The sequence below is a fragment of the Notamacropus eugenii genome, chromosome 7, assembly GCF_028372415.1.
Source record: "Notamacropus eugenii isolate mMacEug1 chromosome 7, mMacEug1.pri_v2, whole genome shotgun sequence".
Classification (NCBI taxonomy): Eukaryota; Metazoa; Chordata; class Mammalia; order Diprotodontia; family Macropodidae; genus Notamacropus; species Notamacropus eugenii.
In genome coordinates this window covers 37,808,973-37,822,081 of record NC_092878.1, presented here as the reverse complement: position 1 = coordinate 37,822,081, position 13,109 = coordinate 37,808,973, and the positions used below count along the sequence as shown (strand labels likewise).

The 13,109-nt window shown below is 39.0% G+C and overlaps 1 protein-coding gene across 1 annotated transcript in view; it reads left to right on the top strand.

Annotated features, from left to right (window-relative positions):
* SLC24A4 (solute carrier family 24 member 4) overlaps positions 1–12,835 on the top strand; it is a 297,207-nt gene extending 284,372 nt beyond the window's left edge. Inside the window, exon 17 of the mRNA XM_072624485.1 lies at positions 3,214–12,835. Within this exon, the coding sequence (XP_072480586.1) occupies positions 3,214–3,366 (153 nt within the window). The 3' untranslated portion in view covers positions 3,367–12,835. The remainder of the gene's footprint in view (positions 1–3,213) is intronic.
* The last annotated feature ends 274 nt before the right edge of the window (positions 12,836–13,109 follow it).

The following is a 13,109-nucleotide window of genomic DNA, read 5'->3' as shown; positions in this document are numbered from 1 at the left end:
CACTGGCTTTAAGTGATCTGTCTAAGATCATACATCTAGAATATGTCAGAGTCAAAACTTGAACTCATGTCTAAGTCGGAGGCCAACTCTCTATTCACTGCCATTGCTACCCTTGAAAGGTAACAGGTAGGTGGTCATGGTGGTGCTCATCTGTCATCCTTGCTGTTGGGAAAGCTGAATCTGGAGGATCCCTCAGATGTGAGCCACAGTGATCTGAAACAGAATAGATCAAATCTCTTATGCCAATCATGAGTGGGATTGGACCCATGAGAGTGCCAATGAGATATGGGGGACAGGAAGGAAGGAGAGAGAGAGAGAGAGAGAGAGAGAGAGAGAGAGAGAGAGAGAGAGAGAGAGAGAGAGAGAGAAACAGCAATCCCAAAGAAAGTGGCTATTTAAAAAAAAAAAATGTCCTTGGTGTCATATTAACCATTTTCAAATTGACTGCAGAGAGTGAATCTGGCCTCCTATGGAGAAGACAAAATAAAACTAAGAAGCAGTTCAAAGACTGGGACTGAGGTTATACAACTTGTAAAGCGGTGTGCCCACTGTAATGCAATGGAACACACTTTATTAGGTATCTGGTATGCTTTGAAGAACATTGTGAGCTGCACTAGACACAAAGAATGGTTTAAAAATGCAGTCTTTCCTCACGCAGGGAACTTCCAACAGAATTTAAATTCCTTCAGGGCAGGCACAGTTGTGCTTTTTATCTTTCGATCCCCAGCCCCTAGCTCAGTACCTTGCACAAAACAGATACTTTAGAAATTATTATTGAATTAAATTAAAGAAGCTTAGGGTTATACAGCTGTGTGGCAAAATAAGATGCCAGTAGATCTAAATATAATGCTCAACTAATACATGATTGGTGTATTAGAGAGTTACAATACAAAGTACTATTGAATACTAAAAGGCAAGTTCATTATACATTAGGTAGATTAAGGAAGGCTTCCTAGAGGAAGTGACATTTGGGTTGGACTTTGAAGACTTGCTAGGATGCAGCTAGATGGCTCAGTGGATAGAGCCCTGGACCTGGAGTTAGGAAGACCTGAGTCCAAATCCTGCCTTAGAAACTTCCTAGCTCTGTCCCCTTGGACAAGTCACTTAACTTCTGTCTGCCTTAATCCACTGGAGAAGGAAATGTCAAACCACTCCAGGATCTTTAGAGTATCTAGGTGGTATAGTAGATAGAGTACCAAGTCTGACATCAGGAAGACCTGAATTGAAATCCTGCCTGGACTTACTATTGTGTGATCCTGGGCAAGTCACTTAACCCTGTTTGCCTCAGTTTTCTCCTCTATAAAATAAGCTGGAGAAGGAAATGAAAACCACTCCAGTATCTTAGCCAAGAAAACCCCAAATAGGGTCACAAAGAATCAGACACAACTGAACATCAGAAATTCAAGAAGCAAAGAAAGGAAGCAAAGGTATTCACTGAATTTATTAAGTGCTGACTATTTGGTGGATACTGAGATAAGTGCTGAGGATACAGAGAAAAGCAAAAGACAGTCCTTGCTGCCAAGAAGCTCTTGGTCTAATCATTGGAGACAACTTGCAAACAATTCTGTACAAACAAGATATAATCAGGAAAACTGGAGAAAATCAACAGAAGGTAAGCATTATTATTAAGAGGGATTAGGAACATCTTCCCATAGAAGGCAGATTTTAACTGGGACTAGAGGGAAACCAGGGGGCAGGAATGAGGAGGGGGAGCATTTTAGGACAGCCAGTGAAAAGGCCTTGAGTCAGGAGGCAAAGCACCTTGCGTGAGGAACGGCAAGGAAGCCAGTGATACTGGATTGCAGAGCACATGGTATATTATCAAGTGTAAAAAAGTTTGGAGAGGTGGGGTGAGGTGCAACAGGAGGCTTTGAACACAAAACAGATGTTTATGTTTATTCCTGAAGGCAATAGGCAGCCTCTAGTTTATTGAATAAGGGGGTAGTGACATAGTCAAAGCTACACTTTAAGATGATCATTTTGTCATCTGGATGGAGGATAAACTTAGGAGCTGAGAGAGATGGAGGTATGGGAGTGTGGTGCATGTTGAAGTAAGACTAGAAAGGTAGGGTGGCACCAGGTTGCAGAGGGCCTTAAATGTCCATCATTGGAGAACAATTAACTTTGCTCAGGAGGTAATAGGGAATCACTGATAGTTTATAAGTAGAAAAATGACTCTAAAAACCTAAGATCTAAGGCTCAAAAATATTCTGGTAAAGGTATGAATGATGGTTTGGAGAAAGAACAGAAAAAGGAAGAGAGAAGACCTTATAAGAAGCTAATACAATAATCTGGATAATTAGTAGTACAGAGACCTGTACTAGGTTCATGGTAGTGGAATTAGAGAGGAGGTAATTGATTCAAAAGATGAGAAGGAGACAGCATTAAAGGGCCTGGCAATCAACTGGTTATGGAAGGTGAGAAAGAGAGAAATAACCCCAATATTATAAACATGGGGGACCAGGTAAATAGTAATGCCACAGACTTAGTAAAATCAGAAGGAAAAGCAATTTAGGAGGATAGATAATGATCTTAGTATTGGTCCCACTGGTATATCTTGATAAAATTATCCTGGAAAAGGCTAGAAATCATAGGATCAGATAGCTAGAGTTGGAAGAGAACTCAGAAAACATCTAGTCCAACTGTGAATTGGATTTCAGAAGGTTAGTCAAGGTTGAAGTTAGAAATCAAGTTTTTGATCTACATAAAGGTGGTTGAAGGCATGATAATGGATGAGAATTCCAAGGGATAGAGTATTGAGAAAGAAAAGATGTCTATCATGGCCTGACTCTTGAGGGTCACTCACTTTAGGAGGTTGGAGAGAAAATGAAAAGCCAGCAAAAGAGACAGAAAAGAAGAGGTTAAGGAAACAGGAAAAGTAATAGAGATATATGATTCTATGGAGCAAAATATGAGCATTTATTACATTAGGCTATGATGTCAAAAGCTACAGAGGTCCAGAAAAGAGGCTATTGGTTTTGGCTATTGGAAGGTGATTGGTAAATTTTGAACTACTCTTGTAAATTATCCAGTAGGTTGGTTTGTTTAAGGAAATGTACAAGTCACCCACTCTTTCTACATTCACCATTGGAACATGATTACTGAACCTTTGCAATTCTTTTACATTTTCCCTTTGAGTCGATATTTTCCTTTGAAAGGACTCATAGCCCTTGATTCCCTAAGAGGCCTAACATCTTATTTCTTTGCTTCCAGGTGCTTGGTATCCATGTAAATAAATGGAGACTTGACAAGAAACTTGGCATCTACGTGCTGGTGCTCTATGCTGTTTTCTTGTGCTTCTCCATAATGATAGAGTTTAACGTCTTTACTTTCGTCAACTTGCCAATGTGCCGAGAAGATGATTAAAGTAAAGCCGCTGCCCCTGGGAGGGAGACCGAACTATCTTGAGACCTCATGAAGAGGGCATTTTACTTCTCTGAATTTCGATCCCCAAATATGAGCGTCTTTTCTAGCAGCCACCTTTTCACTTGCTGGAAAGAAGAGCAGATGCTGACCTTTGGTGGGTTACAGGAACTTTAAGGCCCCTGAGGTTTTTCTCTCCTCTTTGGAGGTTCTCTCTCAAGGTTGCCTAATATGGAGGAGCAGGCACAAAAGGAGTCTCCCAGAATACTGATCCGCAAGGTCAAGGAGGGATAGTTAGGCTCTCCTTTTGCACACTACAATGAGTGAGACTAGTATGTACCCCTTCTCTCCAATCTCTGTTATCCCCGACATACAGCATTTGTCTTTCCCTGCCTCAAATATTAATTTGAGTCTAGTAAGTCAGAACTCTCCTTGGCTGCATTCAAAGTACAAACATTGCTCTCGAATTTAACTGCTGGACTGGGAAGCCAAATTACATTACATGGCATGCACTGTTGAAAACTTTTACTTCCCCCTGGAAAGGCTTGATTTATGGAGGCCTGTGTCCTTGGCATGTTGGAGCATTCAGTGATGACATTGAACTTGCCATCCCATGTCTTGAAATCTTTGAAGAATACGCACAATTCTTACAGTGGAAGACGGATAAGTGGCACCTGCCATCACCTATGATGATGCACTTAGAGCTTGAGCTATGAAATATTAAAAAATAACACCTGTGCAGATAATCACAATTGAATATGTCATACCACCCAAAAGGAACATGGTAGAAAATGAAAAAAAGTTATTCTTATGGGAAAGCAAGCCTCTTGCAACATTTTCACTGGCACTAAAAATCTAAGCTAGAAATAGAGAAGACAGTAAAAAAAAAAACAACCTTAAAATTTAATTGGGTGCTAACTCAGTAATACAATGGAAATTGTCAAGAATAGCTTAAAAGTGTGTTTCTTACATAAACACGTTCTGTATCTTCTATGTAACAAGTTGCAACATCAGTTTCGGTTTATCATTGATTGCATTGTTAACACTCCACTATTGAAACTAGGCCATTTGTCAAAACATTTAGTTGTTGAGATACTCCACCAATTAATGAAATGTGGCTATGAGAATGGCTATGTGAAGTAGTGCCACTATCAGTGAACAATGACAAGGATAGAGATGTCCTGGCCCACAGATCCCTTCGTCTGTATAGGTAAAAGCAACTATTAAAACCATAATTTAAAGATCCAAGTTACTCAGACCTCATGGTATATTCTATGTGAGATGCCAGAAATGGTACATCAATTCAAAATAGATTCAACAGTATAGTTAACATTTTTTTAAAAAACTGCTATGTAGCTCTGAAATAGGTATTTAAAAGACTTATTGAAATAAACCATTCGAGCTTTCTTAAAAAAGCACAATTAATTTTCTACATAGATTTTTTTTATTTTTTTAACGTTTATATAGCAAAAGTCTACATAAGATTACTAAATACTCAATGCATTTTTAATATTAGAATATTTTGCACTTAACAGTAATAGGAGTTACCCATGATCACTTTAAGAAAATCATATTTTAAAAGCCCACAAGGAAACAGCCCCTCAGTGAGAAAAAGAGTGAGTTTCCATCAAATAGGGAATTTCTGAAGGCTTTGATTGCCCTGATCTATATATTATACTTAAGGGTTTTAGGGGTGATGTAAAGGCTTGACCACATTTTCCTGTGCCTCTTGTGAATTTCAGTAGTCTGAATTTTCATAGGAAGAAGCATTCTTGTGTTTCTCTCATCAGTTCCATTTAGCATTGTCCCATTCTCCCTTCTGATTCTAAATCAGTATTAGTAGTCACACCAAATCAAGGCTTTGGGAAGGGTGGTAGCTAGATACTAGACTGTCCAGTCCATTAATTGACCAGAAAGCTCTGTAAATAAATCCATGTATAGGGAGATGAGGACCCATTCCCTGTTGTGAATTCTGAAAATTCTGAGACAGATTTTCTCAGAATAGGGAAAACTTGCATAATTTTAACTTATGGCTTGGTTCCTGTTGGGATAACCCTTTGTTTATTCAGATTTTAGTCAAACTTCATCAAATACTTGAGTGATCTATAGGCTCTCAAGGTCACATCCTACCATTGTTCCTCACTTAAAGATCTTGCTGAGGACTGCAATAGATTTTATAACAAAATGTCAGAATAAAACCTAGATTACATGGTCCCAGCCATGAGGGACAGTGTATTAATATGGAAAAAAATATCCTTCTGGGGCAGGGTAAAGAGTTCTGAATTAGCAAACCTGGGTTCTGCCACAAATTTTCTAGGTGACCTTGGGCAAATCGCTTCCACTTTCTGGGCCTAAATTACCTCATCTACCAAATGAGAGAGTGGAACTAGAAAACCTCAGAGGTTAATTCTAGTTCTAACCTTCTATGTTGTACAACTTAGTTGTCACACACAACCATCCAATTGCCAATTTACCTTTATGAAGTTCAATTATGAGGAAATTCTAATTATAAGCCTCCTCAGAAAATCAATTTGAGATGAGTGTTGGGTTTTTTTAAGTAATTTATTATCATGATTTGTTTAAAACTTTAATTACAAAATCACTACAGCTTCCAAGTAGAAAATAACAAATGTTTTTAATTTATGAAGTCCTTGTGTTTTGTTTCCTTCTAAATTCAGTGTGCCAATGGAACTCCTTTAAAGCCTATATACATTTGATGTACATGCGTATACATACACTTTAGGTGAAAATATTATTTTTAAACTGAAGCAGAAAATTAAGCACCAGAGCAATACATACCAAATGCAAATTTGAAAGAATTGTTTGAGTAATTAGGGTTTCATTTTTAAAACATCTTTTACCAGAGCCTTTATTTTATTCCTGGAGCTGATTAGCACATGGAAATATCTATTCTACAAGCAAGGAAAATTAAAGAGATATAGTCTTAAGGAAGAAAAAATACCTCATTTTAATAGTATAGATTTACAAGGGTAGAACCTGGGCCTTGAGGGCACATGTGGCCCTCTAGGTCCTCAAGTGCGCTTGACTCTTTGCTTGAATCCAAACTTCACAGAAAATTAGTTCTGTGAAGTTTGGATTCAGGCAAAGGGCCATATTTGAGGACCTAGAGGGCCACATGTGACCTCGAGGTCACAAGTCCCCCACCCCTGGCAAAAGTTGTCTATAATAGCAGTTTGACTGTTCTGTCACCTCCATTGTGTGAAAGTGTGGGACTGTTTAAAAAGTACTAAATTCAGAGTCAGGATGTCCAATTCTAATTTTGCTGTTTATTGCTTCAGTCACCTTTACCTGTCTAGGTCCCAGTTTCCTGACCAATAAAATCAGGAAGTTGAACTTGGTTAAATGACCTAGTAGTTCCTTCCCATGCTAAAGGCTGTAGACTTTTTCAGGCTGTGTTCCCTATTCTCGCATTTTTGAGGTAGGGGTGGTAAGAGGTGATTTGGGTATCTGGCCTAGAGGTGAGTTCTGGACCAGGAGTATTAGGCAAATTGTACACACTGCACAGTTTTCTCCCTTGTTTGAGTCAACACCAACTCTCTTTTCTGTTATCATTCTGTAGTATGCCGTTTTCGCAACAGAGAGCCCAATCCATCTTGGTCTTGCCTTGTTGACTTTCCTTGTAAAACTTACGTTTTCTGTCTTCCATATTTATTGAACTTATTTAGGGTCTTCCCTGCTGACTGGGAGAGTTGAGGCTGGTGGGCCATGAGCTCAGGAGTTCTGAGTTGCAGTGGGTTGAATTTATTGGGTGTCTGTACTAAGTTTGGCGTTAATATAGTGTGCGGAGGAAGGAAGGATATAAGACTCACCTAAGGAGGGAGAAACTAGCCCAGGTCAAAAACTAAACAAGTCAAAGCTCCCATGCTGTTTGGAGTAAGTCAGCCAATGAATAGAACCTGTACTTTCAACCTAGGCAAAAGAGGAAAATGCAGCCTTTTAAAAAAAAATGATAATAATACTTTTTTTTAATAAGAAGAGATATTTAAGCTGTTTGGTTAATTTGTATAGTTGTGGTCATTGTTTTCTCTCACTTCTCTTTGTGCTGTCCTAGGCCTAAGGTAGCATACAGAATATTAAGTAATCATTAAACATGCTCACTTAACCAAAAAGAGACAGCTGTAGCACAGTGGCAAGAATCCTGAATTTGTAGGCAGAAGACCTGGGTTCAAATTCCAACCTTACCATCTGCTTACCACATGTGTGACTTTAGATAAGCCATTTCAGCTCTTTAGGCCTCAGTTTCTTCTTCTGTAAAATAAAGAAGTTCAGTTAAATAGCCTTGCAAGTCCCTTGAACTGATGATCGTGAGTTTGCCTTTCATTACTAGACTGAGTGATTGTATACAGAATCTACATCGTTATCAGAGTAACCCTTCAGAAAGCACCTTTAACTAGGAGAAGTGAATTCTACCAGAGATTAATTGTTGTAGGGCCTAGAGACACAGGAAAGACTTGGGATCTCCGAGCCTATTAATTTCCTTCTTGTGACAATTATTTATGACAACATGGAAGGCAAGAGGAAAAATGATCAGTGCTGTCCCCTTAATCCCCAGAGACAGGGCTTCCTGGGGAAAAACATATTTCAGCTATGATAGGATTGAGAACCATTCACAAGGGTCCTTCCTTCCTTTCCTCTTGGCTCTTTTCCCTGGAATTTGGTTCATCCCCAAAAGTGAGTCTGGCGGCTGTGGAGTCACCTGAGTTCCAGAAACAGTAAATCCCAAAGCACATGCAGATGACCCAAAATAGTGAATGAATCTCCCTCCCCAACCTAGTTGGGAGAGGTGTGGGTAGAGCCTGGCACCTTTAAAGATCTTTTTGAAGTGAATCTACTCTTGTCCTACCAATGCCTTCTGTGTATATGAAGTTTATTTGTGCTATTTAATTGAATGCAACTTCAGGGTCTCCATTTCCCCCTTTTGAAACTTTTGCTCTGGGAAGTAGACAAGAATGCCTTTCTGTCTTTCTTAGGAAGTCAGGTTTCTTGCAGTCTCCATGTTGATCCGTGTTCATTTCTTCATGGGTCCAGGGAATAAAAATAAAAAGACTGGAAAAAACAGATGCACACTTTTCCCCATTTCACATAGCGGTGAGGTAACTAAAAGTATTCAAGAAGTAGACACTTAGTGATTGTGGAAGGATTTAAAGAAGCAAAGAGAATGCTGGATTTGGAATCAGAGGATCCAGGTTTGAATCCCGACTTCTACTTACTAGTTACGTTACCTTGGCCAAGTGACTCGATCTCTCTTGACTTAAGTTTCCTCATCTTTAAAATGGAGGTGTTAAACTAGGTGACCTGTAAAGTCTCTTCTGTCTCTAAATCTGTGGTCCTAATGAATGACCTTTATGTTTGATAGGAAAAGAAATTTCCTGGGATTCCAAGCACCTTTCTTTTGTGGTATGTCTTACTGTATCCATGGATATATCTAATCATATCTATAAACATTAACCTACTACTCAGGGTAAAGTTTACGAGTATTTTCCAGGTACTTTAATGAGCCCCATGTCTTTGCTACAAACACTAACCAAGTCCTGGAATTTTTATTAGATTAGCTTTGAGTAAACAGATACCTACCTTCCACTCCATTCCTACAGTTCTTCCCCACCTCACATCTTCCATTTGCATTATTCCCCATTGTTTAATATGCTAATCTGAAAAATATCTCACCAAAGTTTCAGACTTAAAGAGTTTAAGCATTCATTATTTCTTCCTGATGAATAGGATCCCAAGGACTTACAAATAGAGAGAATTTTAGAAATCATGGTATCAAAGAGGAAATTGAGGTCCAGAGATCAGAAACGAGATAGCAAAGATTCCAATCCAACTTCCTTGACTTGGGATCCAGCATGCATTCAACTGTAGCATGAATGTTTTCTGTTCTCCTCAGTCAACCGTGCAAGTCCCTCTCTATGGAGAAACTTGGTTAGCAACTTCCTTAAAACTGTAAGAAGGGGCCTTTCTAAAAACCACTAATTTTGAATAATCTTTTCTAAATACCTGTGATGCAGCCAGTACCGGAGTAAGAAGAAATGAGTTTACCCCTCATCCATTTCTATTCTTGAACTCTTAGTGAAAATAAACTTAAGTAACTTGTCATCAGTGACCTTTGTTGATTAATAAGAACAACTTCTTTCCATCAGAAGTAAGTTTCCAAGTTAGATAACAGAACATTAGGTTGCCATGTTTTGTTCAATGAGGATAGCTGAACAAAAGACACATTCATTAATCAGGACCCCAATCTGTCAAGAAATTTTGCATTGGTTGTAGTTAATTTGTTTTAAAAAACACCACAGGCTTGTATTTCAAGCCAAAGACTTTTGGTTCAAGATTTGGCTCTCTTATTTGCCTATGTGGCAAGTCATTTCTCTCCAGGCTTTAGTTTTTCATTCTTGAAATGAAAGAATTACTAAGATCAAAGATTTAGAACTGAAGTTCAACCCCCTCATGTTATGGATCAGAAAACTGAGTCCTAGAGAGAGGGGTTAATGACTTACCCAAAGACTTGAAAGTATAGTGAGATAGAGGCTGAGATTTGACTCCAGGTCACGACTGAATCCTGTGCTCTTCCCATGTTACCATGGTGCTGGCCTCCAGTGTCCCTTCCCAAAGTAAATCTCCTGTAAGTCTAAATAGAAAGGCTCATTTTATACTAAGATTAGAAAATTGTAGCCTGGCTATCATGTTGCTTTCAAACAGAAATTATGCATCCATGTATAGCTTAGAGGGATAAACATTTTAATCTTGATACAGCCTTCCTTCATTTACAATCCCTCACTCTCACTCATCACAACAAAGAGAACTACATGATATTATTGATCAGATTGTTTTTATAGGGTCGTGTATTTAAGAAAACTTTGGCACTTAAGGGATCTGTCATACAACTCTGGTTTGTAACAGTCTGAAACAGGTCTGAAAATTTCATGTGGTGGCCAATCATCTCATGATGAGCCTCTCAGAATTTAGCCAGGCCGGTTCTTGGATGTTAGGTATCCAGTCCATTACCAGGACCATCCTCAAAGTCCTCCTAGCTTAATAGAACCTACCAGAGCTACTAGTGCTCTGATGGCATAGTCTTCCATGTCATAGCCAGGGTCTACCTGCCTTAGAGGAACATGGGATCATAGTATTCAGAGCTGCAAGAAAATTTAGAAGTCTTCTACTCCTTACTCTCATTAAGTAGCAGAATCTGGATCCAAGCACAAGCCCCCTAATTCCAAATCCAGCAGTTCAGATAGATAAAAGCTTTAGGGAAGGTTTAAAACAAAAATTCTTATTTTTAACTAAAAACTTTTTGATCTTGGCAATTTTGCTTTTAATGATACATTCCACTCCTTTCATGCCTCTTGTGGATTCTTCCTTCATTGCATATCTCTACCATAGGCTCAGAGCTATGGCTTATAACAGTACGCTTTTTCCAGTTTCCTGTAATGCTGTGTTTCTGAAGTATTCTGCTTGTGTGTGACATTAGTGTCCATCACAACGTTCAGCTGAGAGCTTGCCCAATTTGTATATCTTCCTTAGTTCCCTAGGTAGTAGTGGCTGCGGGGAGGGGGGGGAAAGAGTGCTTGATTTCTAAACTGATTAGCACAATGTTGAGAGGAAAACATAAACTTTTAGGAAAATTAAAAATAAATACTGAGCCCATGGGTAATTAAAGAACCCAACTGTTGGAGTTAGAATTTTGCAATCATCTGCTCTTTATTCAAACATTCTTAAAATAACTATCAATTTAATCTATATATAATTCTACTGTTTGCCAGAATTCACACGTAGTTTCTCATTAGCTCCATGGGTCAGGACTTTTTCAGTGATGCATCAAGAAGGTATATGACCCTATAAAGTGCATTCAAAAAAAAATAAGGAAAACATTGCAATTTGTTGTTGGGTTGTTTTTTTAATTCACACAAGATTTTGCTGGGTTTATCTTCATTCCTCAAAGGAAATACCATTCCAATAGTCAATAAAGACTTAGCTTCCCAGTCCCTAACCCAAATCCCCATGTTGATGTGTTTTTCCCTTACAAGTAGGGAGGAACAAAGCCATCTGCCATCCTGTGACCTTGAGAGCCATCATAATATCATACCATAGATTTGAAGTTTGGAAAGAATCTTAGAAGCCATCTACTCTAAACCCTTCATTTTACTGATGAAGAAACAAGCCATGAGAGGTAAAGAGACTTGCCCAAGATCACCCATGTGGTGAAAGAGGCAGGGTTTGAACCTATGCCCTCTGATTTCTATTGAGATCAATGGGATCATTTAAGTAATCTTGAATGATTCACTTTAGCTCTCTGAGCCTGTTTCTTGCTCTGTAAAATGACAAATATTAGATCAAATTAGAAGACCTCCTCTAATTCTAACTTATATGACCATGGAAGTCAACAAAGCTTTCCCACAATAGAAGGTTCCAAGATGGAGCATCTTTAGCATGTACCTTTTATGTCCCCTTATAGGAGTAGGGAGGTTACAATGCAACTGTGGTCACCCCAGCAAGCTATCCCTCTTCTCCCCACCCCCACTGGTATCATATATGAATGGAAGTTCAAGATCTGAGCTGTGGTTGACCTGTTGACTTGGGATGTGGGAGGAGGAGAATGAAAGTAGTTCCATTGAATGGGCCATTTGTTTTCCATGCTATTTCAGAGATGCTGCTGGACCTTCGATGCAGAGTACTTTGGAGGAGGGGGGTAGGTTGGGAGGAAGGGAGGGGAAAGGCAGAATAGATTTGCTTCTAAGTCTCTGGACATTTGCCAAGGTGGAATTATTCCTCAGCACTTTGGATTACAAATAAAAAGACCCTCCATGACCTTAAGAAGATAGAAAGGGGCCTTCCAGATGTGGCAACTCCTGGACACTCGGGGCAGAACCCAGAGAAATAAGGTTTGACATAAGTCTGAAATTCAGGCACAGAAGATCCCCACTCCACTCCTAAGGGCTCGAGCAGCAGGAAACAGCTATGTACCATAAATGGTGTGGTCAGAGCCTCTGCAGAAACCCATTGATTTACCAAGTAGCAATTATGTGGCAGGAGATGATTTAGATTCCACTGAGTACCAAGGATGCAGCTCTTTCCAGGATGTGTTCATCATCAGGAAAGAACCCTTTATAAAAATATAGCTTCTGAAGCCACCACACACATCTATTTGTGGGGTTCATCTGGGCCTTTCCGTCTGACACACTGGACTGGACTCAAGTGCAAGATCTCTTTAATAGGAAGGCAGGAGACAATGAGATGGGAAATGATATAAATGCATTATTTATTTTTTCAATGACTGTGACCTTCTGCACTGTGAGTACTCTGTGATATGGGGTCCTTAGTTTAAAAAAAAAAGCTGTCATTAAATCTGAATGAATTCATGTTCTTGATTTTTAAAACACTGGCATGATTTTCTGATTATTTTTATTGTGAAGAATAAAAGCATAGAATAAATATGAATTAAGCCTTTCTAAGACATCTAGCAGTCAGTATTGTGATGCAATAGCTAGATCAAAATCTGTGCACTCTCAATAAAATGAATGAGCACAATCTGTGTTTTCTGCCTTGTGAGGGGGTGAGCTCTCCATCGCTTACAATCCTCAAGCAGAGCCTGAATGACCATTTGTCAAAAAAATACTAAAGTGATGCTCCAAGTCTGAGTTTCTAGATGATTTCTAAAGTTCCTTCTAGTTCTTGGATTTCATGTTTCTCTAGCATAGATTTTTCAGGTCAGATAGATATGGTTTTCA